A 13,398-nucleotide genomic window follows, 5' to 3' on the forward strand; every position below is an offset into this window, starting at 1 on the left:
CCAAGCTTAGAGGTGGAGCATGCCCATTGGATGCAGAAGACCCCCCCCCCCCCAGGTATCCTGATAGCTAGGGAAAACACTAATGGCAAGGTGTAGTCAGTGAAAGAGACTTGAATGATAACATGGAAAGCTATTTTGGCGCTTGAAAGGAACTTGAAAGGCAACCTATTGGCACATGGGGAAAAGGCTTCATTGCATGTGCTTTGAAATGAATAGTGTGGACTTATGTAGCTGATTATTTAAAACCGCAGCACAGACTGAGAGGGAAAATGGCAAAGACAGGTTATTTATTGGGACAGTGTGATTTTTGCAGCTGATGTTAAAGTTGCAAAACACGGGACAGAACAATGGAGAATTTCTGAAACAACAATGGGATATTAGCTCTGCCCAAGGCATGATGGAGAACAGCAACAACCAGGAAAGATAGACATAACATTTTACAAGGGCAGGAAGAAACATCATGGACAGAAAGACTGTCACACACAGGAAGAACAAGGACACAGTTTGAGTGCCTTACTTGTAGATTTATATATTATTTAATGTGTCAATATGAATGGAAGTTGTTAATATTGCAGTTGTTGTATAAGGGATTGTTATTTTGACTGGAGTGTAATTGAAATTAGTAAGATTCTGGAATGCAGAAATAAAGTAAATCATGAAACCATCAATTCTAGCATGCAGGCGGCCACCTAAATTATATAATTTGGTATTTGAATGATTGGTATTAGTAATTGTATTATAATTTGGCACTGTTATAATGAGGCTATTATTGGAATGTAATTGAAAACTAATAAAAATTATTATCAAAAAAATTGCAGCATAGTGAACAGCAAGCTGAATAACATTGTTTTTGCAGGAAACTGAACTGCAGCAGAACAGAAATAATACTGCATGTGATGCATGTATGCATGTGGGTTAGAAATGGAAACTGATACCTTACATCCCTAGTTATAACTCAACTAATATTCCTTGGACACTCACATTCCAGCATTCATTTTTACCCACCTTTCTTCATTGTGTATCTTTTTCTATCAATCTCCAGTGTCTTTTTAGTTATGCCACTTATTGCCATTTGTGCCTAATTCCAAAGTCTCACAGAAATTCTCACCTTGTTTTAGTGACAGTTAACTCTACACAAAGAGCTCAGGGTCACAGAGTCCCCTCAGAGAGTAACTAATTTATCCTGAAAAGGCATGATTGCTTTTAAGCACAGTATAAAAGCATAAAAGGTCTGAGGACACTAATGGTCATAACAGTGTGCTCTTGTGTTCTGACACCTGTCTGCTTGAGGCATAAAAAGTCCTTCATGGCAGTTTAAGAAATGGTGTATGTTTGTGAAGCCACTCTTATTGTGTTTTGGGGGTAGATCAGGGGTTGGCAAGGTTTATCTCACCTGGGCTGATTCACTCCAGCGGAGATCCCTCTGTGGGCCACAATTTTTGGCATCTGTGTCTGCGCAGACACAATTTTCGGTGCCTGAGCATGCGCAGATGTGATTTCCGGCACCGTGTAATTGAGTCCCCATGCCGCGCCGGTTTAGCACAGGGTGAAGGGACTCGCCGAGCAGGCAGCTTGGTTCGGGGCAGCTCAGGGGCTGGTTAAACAACCCCCATGGGCCGCTTGTGGCCCATGGGCCTTAGGCTGCCACCCCTGGGATAGATCAATCCCATATTTAAAAAGGTTGAAATGTGTATGTTTAAGGGCTTGATTAATTGTTTGCCAACAACTTTGGGCCAGTGGAGACATTTTGAATTTTGATAGTGCTGTAGGTGCTACTCACAAGATGGCCATCATGGGTTGTGTGGCCACAAAATGGCTGCCACATCTAAAAGAGCAGAAAAAGAGACAGGACTACAAAATGGTATAGCTAGGCCCCTACGTCTGCCACTGCAACAGCCGTTCACAGAGAGAAGCTCTTTGCACTTTTCCTCTGTTCAGAAGGGAAGGGAGGAAGTGCATCCTGGTATCCTATGAAATGTTGCCATGTTCAAGGGGACATGTCCAGTACAGGAGAGCTTGGACCTGGAACCAAACTGGAAGAGCAAACATTCATTCACACACTGGATTTCTGAGGGGGTATTTACAGAGACCTTTTGGGTGCACTGTAGCAGGTACTTGTGGGCATATTGGTACCTGCAGGCACCATGCTGACAAGCTCTGAATTATTCACGCTGGTGGAGCCTCACAAACTGTAGAAGCGCAATGCTGTCCAATGGGGTGGCAAGTCTTGCTCGAATTATCTTTCTCTGGCAGGGCACCTGGGATTTTATCAGCCATGTGGCAAGCAGAAAAGATCATCTCACACCAAGGAGGTGAAATGATGTAGGAATATAATCAATTACTAGAGTAGTTTAACAATCTGGGAACTCTGGGAATTGTAGTCCTGGGGCGGGGATAGGGGTCTCCTGACAACTCTCAAGAGCCTAACTCCCAGAATTCTTGGGGGGGGGGAGCCATGGCTGTTTAAAGTGGCATCATAGTGCTTTAAATGTAGTGTGTGAATGTGGCCAGAGTTCCTGATGGGGCTGCCATTGAAGTAACACAATAGTGGGCCTCGCCTTCTGACCTATTCAGTGCTGCTCGGAATTGGAATATGAGTTTGTGGCTCTCACATGCTTGTTTGCTTTCTGACAAAACAACATCTAATTTTGTGCCATGTGTCCTGTTTTCCTCTCACTAAAGGGACCCTCTATTATAAGAAGGGAGAGAAGGGGCCAGGCAGCAGAACGACCCAGGCAGCAGAATGAGAAGGTACACAAGATGTCACCTGGCCACAGTCTTGCCAGCCATGGGGAAGATGCATTGTATTTTGGCTTAAATAACAGCCATGATGTCTAAACTAGCATGTGCAAATTGTATGCAAATATATGTCTTCTTTTGCTTTCTCTCTCTCTCTTTCTGATGCCTGACTCTGCCTTTCCACGGCCATCTCTTGGAACACATGGAATGCGCCCAGCCCTGAGCTACAGCCAGCCCAACACTTCAGAGGGGCGTTACGTGATTTATTTATTAGCAACAATGGATTCTTTTCATAATTCAAGCGTGCGCTCAATTATTTATTTCTCCTCTAAATAGGGAAAGGATCTTCAATATTTGATGGCCCCAGCTTCCCTAGCTCCCACAGCATTTACTAGGACTCTCCTTGTTCCTGGTACATTTCATGGACACTGGCAAACAGGAGCAGATCCACAGGAGCTGTAAAAAGCTTTAAAATCTGTTAAAAGAGGATTGGACAAATTCATGGAGGAGAGGGCTCTCAGTGGCTACTGGGAATGATGGCTTTGCTCTGCCTTGAGAGCCAGTAATGTTTCTTTTCAGGGAACTCTGGGAACTGTAGCTCTGTCTCTTAACAACTCTCAGCACCCTTAACAGACTCAGGTTCCTTTGATGCAGTTGGGGGGAGAGCCATGACTAGGTAATCCATCCATCTCAAACCTTCATTGGCATATAGACAAAACTCCGAAAGGTTCAGTGCAGTAAAACCGTTCAGCAAAATCTACATCTAACAGTTAAAACACTGCTATATAATATTCACGAATCTGCATTGTGTGTTACAGGAACCTGGCTACTATCTCCATCTTATCCCCATCCTGAGGAACCCATCCATTAGGAAGGTTACTTTGCATTTGTTTGAGAGCCACTCCCTGCTAACAACCAACTGATTAATGAACCTAAATCAAATTGTGTGATAGAAGAGGCAGTGCAAAAGAACATTCACAACTGGTTCTATACCATTCAGTCCATGGGGGCATAGTCTTTCTGTGAGGAGTATTTTCTGGACTCCTCCCTCTTGCATTGCTGAAGGTAGCGCATTCAGTCTCACTAGCATGTACACCCTGTGTTGATTCAGGTTGGTCAAATGGGAGAGATAAGTTGCTGTTGGCTATTCACATTGCACCATTCCCAGACATGCACAGCCACTATTCCTGATTTGGCTACTAAGTTCTTGAAATTCGTTGTCTAACAATCTACGTTTAATGATCTCAAATGCAGCCTTTTCTGATAACCAGTACAGGGAGTCTAGTGAGATTCCTATTGGTTTAATTTTGTTCTCAATCCCTCTTATCCCTCCTGATGATTGGCATTCAGCTAACATGGTCGCAACAAGACTATTAGATTCAGATCTGTAATGCAGCCGAAACTAGTCGGCATGGTATTCTAGTGCTTTAAATGTCTAGGGTGAATGTGGTCAGGGTCTGTATGCTAAGGTGAGCCATTCCCATGGTTCTCTCATTCTTTTCTTTCTTTCTTAATTTTGTATTTTATTTTGACAAAGTAATAACCATAAATGAATAAGAATAAAAATGTGCACCCTACCACTGAGACCATTCCATTGTACCTATCCAATGTCCCAAAATTTCAATACCTCTTGTGATGGTTTGACCCCTTTCTGTTTTAACAGCACAAACACCCTCCGTATCTCCTCAAAATCATTTCTCCTGCATATTCCCCGTCTTACCTTAATAGCACATTAATTTATCATTAATAGCTATATCCCACACTTCTTTATACCATTCTTCCATTTTATATCCTGCTTGCCCCTTCCACTTCCTAGCTATAATGTGTGCAGCTATCAATAAATTTGTGAGCAAGTCTATAGCCTGCAAACCTTCCATCCCATCGTAAATTGATAATAATCCTACCTCTGGAGTTTCAGTCAGCTTTAACCCAGTGATTTCTGTTATCTCCTTAAACACCCTTCGCCAGAATTGTACATATTTACACCCCCACCACATGTGAACATAATTCCCTGTTTCCTGGCATCTCCTCCAACATAACACCGAATATTCCTTATTTATTTGATTTAATCTGACTGGTGTTAAATACCACCTCCAAGCTAGATAATAGTTTTCTTTTATTCTTATAGACAACATTATCAATGTATGTTTCACTACCTTCTCTCTCCACGCACTGCCACTGCTCCACCCTTTTTGCCTTGCACACACACATTTTATTTTAGTTTAGTTTAGTTTAGTTTACTTTTTAGTTTAGTTTAGTTTAGTTTATTGCATTTCCCTCTATTTCTCTCCCTCTGGGCTTCTTCCCCCAGCTGCTGAGAGACATAGGGACACAAAAATCATATGCTGTTGCCATGGTTGCAGCATTGCTGGAAAGCCAGGGTTCAAATCCCCACTGAGCCGGTGACCTTGGGCCAGTCACTGTCTCTTAGCCTAACTTACCCTCACAGGATTGTCGTGAGGATAAAATGGTGAGGGGGGAGAACCATGAGTGGCGCCTTGTGCTCCTTGGGGGGAAAGCCAGATATAAATGTGCAAATAAATAATATTATATAATTGGTTCCCAATCCCTAATTTAAATCAGTGCATCCTGCTTTGAATTCTCTGCTGCTATTCTAGACTGTCTTTAGGAGCAGTCCAATTCTAGGAGCCTTATCTATAAGAGAAGCATGAAATTTGCTCCCTGCACATTAAAAGGTATTGGTCCAGTAACTGTAGCAAAGACTGCAATACCCATTTGACCAGCAGTCCAACTCGAAAAAATTAATACAAATAATAAAAAAGTGAACTTGTAAATCAGCAGATATTTAGGTAGTTATATCATCTATAGTGGAAGGAGTGTGGGGAGAAGAGGAGAGAAAAATAAAATATATTGGCTTTCCCCTTTCTAACCCAGAGCATGGTTTGCTATCGTGTTCCAAAAGAAAGAAAAATAAAAGACATCTGCTAAATAATGTGGTTGGAAAAGATTCCTCTAAATAATGCAAACCTAAAGAGCACCGATGTATTTTCTTACGAAATGACATAAACCTCAGTGGGTGATGCACAGCCTGGACTATATATAAAGCCAGCTCAGTCAAGTAGAAGTCCCCTTGGGCCTGTGGTGGAAACTTGCCTTTCCCAAATACGTTGAACACACAAGCCCAAGGCTGAAATGCAGGATTGCTGAGATCAGGGCTATTCTGGTGCAGACAAGTTATGCACTGCTGATAGGGGAGGATTAATGAGCCAGTCTGCTCATCCGTTGCAATTAGAAACAACACACTGGAACTATTCTGGGGCTGTTTCTGCGCCGAGAACGACAGCTTATCAGAGCCCAGCCTCTTGTAGGCCTCCATGGAAAATGAGGAGAGTTATAAATATAGGGTAATCAAACTGGGAGCAGAATCATACATGCCGCTCTTTGTTTATCGAGGCAAAGGGCTGTTTCTTAGCAGTCACGGAACAGTGTTCATAAAGGATAGAATGAGGGAGCAGCCATAGCAGGATTTTTAGTCTCTCTTTATCAAGAAGCTCAGGTTGTCCAGGTATTGTTTACCCACAGAGGGCGTGCAACAGCTCACAGCTCAGTGGCAAGAGCAACTGATTCAGCTGAAGAAGATCCCAGATTCAATTCCCAGCACTGACATGGAGAGGTCTGTGGCCTCAGGACCTGGAGGTTTCATATTGCCACCATGGCTAGAAGCATTTCCCTTCTTTATCTACAATCTCCTTTTAAATCCTCACAGAATCAGAGAATAGTAGTGTTGGAAGGGGCCCCAAGGGTCATCTAGCCCAACCCCAGCAGGAACTTCCTAAACTAGTACCTTGTTGTAGTCGGTTCCATCAGTTAGCAATCTAGAAAGCTGCCTTATACTGAGATAGACCATTGCTCCACCTAGCTCAATGTTGTCCACCCTGACAGAAACCGTCCTCATGAACTTCCCATGGTATTCAGAGTCTGCCAATGGATTAGAATTACATTTGGAAGATTCTGGAAATTTGCAACCTAAAAAATGCACACCACTGAGTGCTTAGGAGGTATGTGGTCCCTTACTATTGGCCAAGTTATATACACATAAAATGACACTGTAAATATAACCATTGTGAAATTTGGGAGAGCAGCAACAGAAACCCTTTTCTCTTTACGCTTTCTGAAATTTAGTCTACGTGCTGTTAAGCATATGCTTAACAAATTGTTGAATGAAATGTGTGCTTTGTATTTTAGTTATTATGATATAGAGGCATGTGCTAAGTTTAATGGGTTGTGCCCAATGTTAGTCATACTCAGCAGAAACCCGCTGAAATTAATGGACATGACTAATATACGTGCATCAATTTCAGTGGGTCAAGTTCCAGTAGAATAGAACTTGATGCAGCCCAATATTTATAACTTTTTCAGGATGGGTGCAAAGAATCGGAGAAGCAGCCCTAGAAATTAGCCAGCTCATTTTAGTCAAATGTTCTCTCATCATTTTTTCCTGAAACTCAGGAGCCATCTACTTGTGGCCCTTCTTTGTATTAACAAAATTCCTTGATGAGAAACAAAGCCCAGACAGAAAGTCTACTACTGTTCAGAGAAAGCAAAAATAATCAATCCTTGTATAAAAATAGTTTAATAAAGGCATAAAATTTCAAGAAAATATATGTATAGTAACAACATTGTTGAGTAAAAGTGCACAGCAATTTACACATCTGGGGTCAATATACACAGTGTTCTTTTGACACACCTCACTTCACTTTATTCTGCCTGTACAGAATTTGATCTGAAGCAGTGGGGTGGGGAGTCTTCACTGCAGTACAAAAATCCCACAAAAGTCATCTAACTGGAACATCTCTCTAATCATTCCAAATTCATACTAATAGGAGGCACAATTCACTGGGAAGTTCTTCAGCATGCTCCATTGAAATGAACGGAAACTGAATAAAAGCACTCATTTTAATGGCACGAGCAGCAGAACTTTACCATGGATTATATCCAAGCTTTGGACTGGCAAAGGGAGCAAAGACTAGCATATCTAAATGAGAGATCAGTGATAAATGCCCACTTTCTAAGCCGCATCTCACACTGATGTGACTATGGCCAAAAAAATAAAATAAGGCTGGGTGGGCAAATGAAGTCAGCTATAGCTCAAACACGAAAAACTATTCAAAAGCACAAGGAGCTGGACATCAAAAGGCCTTTTCCATGTGGGTGTTAAAATTAGTCAGCGAACTAGTGGAGGAATGGGGAAAGCAAGGCTCTGCAGCGTTTTCCACAGAATGGATTGTTACTGAGCCTCCATTCTGCTTCTATCTTGCTGTTTTACCAATTGAAATTATAGCAAATGCAACTGAATCATTATTATTTTAATGTGGAAAATGCTCTAAGTGGTGCAAAACGGTAACTGGTTAGCAGGCTGCTGACCGAGATGAAATCTCCATAGTCCCTTCTCATGTTACTGATTCATCTCTTAATACTTAAAATGGAGGCATAGATACCTCCTAGGATTGCCATATTTTGAAGAGCAAAAAAGAGGACGCTATGCCGACTCTCATTTTAAATACCCCTACTATATGTAGGCTATAGAAGCTGTGATATATTGCTGAGGGGAACTGGAGAAGAGAAGAAGGAAGCAAGTCTTCAACCACCAGTTATGTCTATGTCTCATCCAGAAAGTATACCTTCAACATTCAAGCATATGGACTATATGCTTTGAAATTCTCCCTTCATGTATGCGGACAACTAGGGATCAGTGCATGTGCTTAGCGATGTGTGAAAAACCACTAGCTCAAAAGCCTAGGTGGATGTAGCCTACAATAATCAATATTTTCCCTACCTAGCTATCTAATCAGCCCTTGCTCCACATATACTCATCACAAAAATAGCAGCTCTCTGGAAAATACTGGAGTTGGCAGCTTGCAGAATAAACCTGCAGTGAAAAAGGAGAATGGGAGCAATATAAAATTGACCCAAAATGGGATTGGACGTCTGTACTACAGAGTACTCAAGGCCTGTTTAAGACTGCATGGGAGCCACGAAAGCAGCATTCACCATGTGCCCTGTAGCTGCCATCTCATATGAGCATCTGGACACACATACGCACTCTGGGCCAGGTGGATATGCTTGGGGTATGCCAATTCTACATGCAGATCAACTTGTTGCCCAGGCCCCTTTCAGACAAGATGAACTTGGTCTGAATAAACCATGGTTTATCAGACTGAAAATGAGTTATATTAACATGCATCCTCTTCCCTTTCTGTTGTGCATCTAGGACTTTTCTTTAAAAAGCTGCCATTTCTTATTAAGTCTGAGAAACTGTCCTTTAAGAAACCCCAGAAGGCAGGGTTGGGGAACCTGTGGTCCTCCAGATGTTGCCAGCTCCACTGCCCATCGCTCTTGACCATTGGCCAAGCTGGCAAGAGTTGGACTCTGAACAATATTGGGAGGACCACAGGTTCCCTATCCCTGAGAGAAAGGGAGAAGGAAGTGTGTGGGCATCATACTCATTCTTTGTCCAACAAACCATGGTTTCACTGGACCAAGGCCATAGTTACATGCATCTAGATGAGATAGGAGCCACATGGAACATCTGCATGGCAAGTACTCCCCCCTCTTGTGCCACAATCTGCCCTCCCACCACCGCACCATGCCCTGCTGCTTCTTGCAAGTGGAAAGCTAACTACACAGGAGCGTTCACGAAAGAAATAAGGGAAAGGAGGCACACACACAATTTCTAAAACAGTTTTCATTTTTATAATCAAACTTTTTACATGAACAGAAAAACACACCAGTATTTTGTGCGAAAAAATATTTTAAATAAACTTTGCTTGTTCTTGATCTTTGTACATTCTGATATACATATTTAACAAGGTGTATGGCACTATAACCAGAATCGGAAAAGGGAAAAAAATAATTGCTTTTTTTGTTGTTGTATACCTTCTTCTAAATCAAGCCAGCCACCTTTATGCTATTTAAAAATATTATTAATATTATTAATGGGCAGCCAGCTGTAACTGGTTTGAACACTCAAAATAAAGAACTCTTTCCATTACTCAAAACTATTATTGCACAAGAAGCCAGTAAAGGCATATGGCGTAAAATGGTCAAGTCCCTTGGTGTTAGCCTACCCCCAACCCCCAAATAGAAAAATAGTACCAGAAGATGAAACACAGCAAATAAAAAGTTTTTCTCTAGTCAAGAGGGCGAGAAGGGATTTGCAGATAGTTTTAAGCTGCTCTGATCTTCTTTGCACCAGCAAGCATTTTGCTTAGGGTTTCTTTAGCAAAGCCTTTGCAAACTCAAGGCCGCCCGTGGGTTTTAGTTGTCTTTTCGCTTTTTTATTTTGGCTGGTTGTATTTTATTTTTGGGGGAAAACATAGCTGTCTTCAGTCTATGAACCTGCACAGACTACTTAGTCATAATCTCTACAAGTAGCTGAATAACCAAAAAGGGAAGAAAAAAATATATAGTGTCCAGTTTCTCTCTTACACACATGGAGACTTTTAAAACTGGTTATTCAAAGCATCCCCACATCATCCACTTTTCAAGAAGGGACTTCCAAAGGTATCTTGCCCAACGCTTGTGAAGTCCTTGTATTTTTAAAACCTTTTCTTCAAAAAGGTTCTTGTCCAAAGTTTTGTCTTATAATAAACCCTTCTCAATAAAGCTAAAAAGGAAAAAAAAAATGGGGGAAATCCAAGCCTTCCAAGTCCATGTCAAGTGAAGAATACGAACTTCTTTTTTTAGTCACGTGCTTCTTTGCCATCACACGACAGTCTCTACTCCAATCAGCTTTGGCGTGAGAATTCGCGGCGTGACTCCGTTGTTCAGATCTTCCTCAAACTCCAATAGCTGCCCCATAAAATTAAGATTAGGAGAAATGATTGGTCGCTTGCCTTTGACAAACTTATAGGCATCAGTCATGGTCATTCGTGTGTGCTTCATAAGGTAAGCGATGACAATGGTGGCAGAGCGGGACACACCGGCCTGGCAGTGGATGAGGAGGCCTTTTCCACACTGGTGAGCTTCCTCTGGAAAAAAGCACAGAAATAAAGCGTAAACATTCAACTTCAGTGAGTGAAAGCCAGAGGTCAAGAGACCTGAGCTCCTAATGCATTCCTCAAAATAAGCAGCAGCCAGAGATTCACTCACTTAGAGTTGGGAAATCTACGGCCCCTGCAGAGGTTACTAGGCTAGACCTCACCTATGCACCTAATTTCTCTCATCTGCAACTCGGAAGTGGCCAAAAATCATTGTGCCCCTCTCCCTTCCTAGATCTGTAGATTATTCTTGCTATTACCAATTCCAGGCTAATGCATTTTTAAAATATTGCTCTCCAGAGAAATGCACGTTTCTATGGACTCACACATTATATTATACATTTTGTACTTCTAACAATGTTGGACATGTAGAATATGCCACAAAACCAGCTCCTGACATCAGGGAGAATGTGCTCAAATGAACAGAATAAACAGTGGGTTTTGAAAACTAGGTGCATTGCCTCCAAATGATGTAAGGCTTTCACACCATAACAAGTGAACCCACAGATAGGACAAACTGGAGTATATGTTAGACATGCAATTGCCATCATTTGCAATATGCAAGTCCCACTTTTTTTTATACCACTTTGTTCATGCACATTTTTGGGGTGGTGTCTGGACCATGGGCACAATGGCCTCTGTTAGTGCACATTCTTCATTCAACAACACAACACAACCATTGTGGAATGCTGGGGGGGGTGAGCTTTAGATCTGGGAAACTGCAATTATATAATAAAACAAAAAGTGCTGATTTTATATTAAAACATAATGTCAAGGGGTGGAATGCACCTGTTCTGGGAGTATTTGTGTGTGTGCATCATAGGAGCCAACTCCTAGGGGTCGAATAAAATATGTGAGCCCCCACCCTCCCAGTTGGTGGGCATTGTCAATTCAAATAGTGTCCGTGTGCCAGGTCTTGTGATCAATTGTGTGGGGCAGGACTTGCCTTCTCCCTCCCCCCCCCCCCAGTATGTTATTCAAGTTGGCATCCTGGGTACACATTCACATTGATCTTCTCTTGAAACACAGGGGGAAAATTAAGTGCTGCCTTAAGGGAAGGGAAAATCATTATTAGATAAATTCTGGGTGGCAGATGTGGTTATTCTACATGCTGCAGGTGACCCTCCCCACACAAGCTTTTCTCCCAATAGCCCTTCTGATCTGGTAGGGGAAAAATATTCATCTTTTTTTTAATACTCCAGGAAGTCATGTGTGCCTTTTATCCAAGGCTCACCTAAAGCCAGCTGAATTATGGAAACCACATAGAATCCAGAATTTTTGTTTCAAAATTGTTAAGTTTTTGTCATTCATGGGTTTTGCAAGGGCCAATTCACACATTAAGAGGCAGAAACCTGGGAATGCTGGGAAATCACATTTCCCCTGCAGCAAACCTCCAGTTCCTAATGTGTTGAGCATGTGTGTGCTTTTCCACATTTGCATATATCTTTAGCTGCATAAAAGGTGATGTGAAAGGACCTTCAAAGTGACCTAAGCCAGGTGGCTTGTCTTATGGAACCAGACTGTGCTTCAGGTTGATTCTTGGAAAGGACACACGTTGATTTTCCACAGTCCTTCTGCGTTTATTTCAGCCTTCATAAAACCCTGCTTTGGGAGCAGGGAGAAAATCTATTTAAGACACCCAGATCTTTGCAGATCCAATTTAAACTGTCCCTAGGGCAAAGCTAAGCTCTGACTAGTTACTTAACAGAATATTTATCCTACTAAAAAGTCAAGACAAAGAAATATATGCTCATCAAACACGCAGGCATAGCTCTAGGCTACAGTTACCAAAGTGAAAAGGGGTGGGGTGTAAGAATTTAATTTAGATAGATAGATAGATAGATAGAATTGCCCATCATATAGCCTTAAGTGGTATTTACAGACAGTCTGTAAAAGTATTGGTTAAAAAAGGACCAGTCAAGGGTAGACATTTTTTGCCCTCCATTTCATTGTCCTCCCATATTTATGACACAGTGGTAAAAGAAAGATACAAAAAAGGACCAAGATTTCCAAAAAGACAACACTGGCTCTGCTTTCCATTATTATGAACATCTGTCCTAAGCACAAGAAGGTATTAACGGTATGTTAAACAGAAAAAAATTCTGCGCCTCAAAACATTGAGCAAGCTTTTGAGTTCTCCAGAACTCTTCATCATTGTATTGTATGTCTATGCAAAGTCTATACAGGGTGTGGGTGGGAGAGGAAAAACAAACAAAAGAACTTTAAAAGCTTGCTCACTATTTTTGTGATGTTTTGGTTGATCCAAATAAAAGCTATTGCACAACTTTGGATTTCAGAACTCTGGCACTGAGTAAACATTTTTGTCATGTGGTGAGATCAGTGACTTCAAGAGAGAAAGGCTTGCAATCTCCTTTGGTTGTGGTTAAAAGCAGTTAAATTTTCAAATGGGAAAAATCCTGTGGACGTATCTCTTACTGTAGTAGAATTTAGAATTATTAATATCAGGTGGTACCTTTCTAGGAAGAAAGCCACAAAATGATTTTTCCCTGATTGCAAGGCTAGGAAAACTGACTAAGAGCCACAGCAGATCAGGCCAAAGGCATCCTCCTTTGTACAGTGACTAATCAGATGCCTCTGGGAAGCCCCCAGGCACAACATGCATGGGGGCAACTGGCTTCTCTCACTGCTGATCATAACA

The 13,398-nt window shown here is 41.7% G+C and overlaps 1 protein-coding gene across 1 annotated transcript in view; it reads right to left on the bottom strand.

The window, feature by feature from the left end:
• Positions 1 to 9,430: 9,430 nt before the first annotated feature.
• The window catches only part of DUSP10 (dual specificity phosphatase 10), a 47,784-nt gene continuing 43,816 nt past the window's right edge, over positions 9,431 to 13,398 (bottom strand). Inside the window, exon 4 of the mRNA XM_081904181.1 lies at positions 9,431 to 10,730. Within this exon, the coding sequence (XP_081760307.1) occupies positions 10,465 to 10,730 (266 nt within the window). The 3' untranslated portion in view covers positions 9,431 to 10,464. The remainder of the gene's footprint in view (positions 10,731 to 13,398) is intronic.

This window comes from Podarcis melisellensis (assembly GCF_964234715.1).
Source record: "Podarcis melisellensis genome assembly, chromosome: 3".
Lineage (NCBI taxonomy): Eukaryota > Metazoa > Chordata > Lepidosauria > Squamata > Lacertidae > Podarcis > Podarcis melisellensis.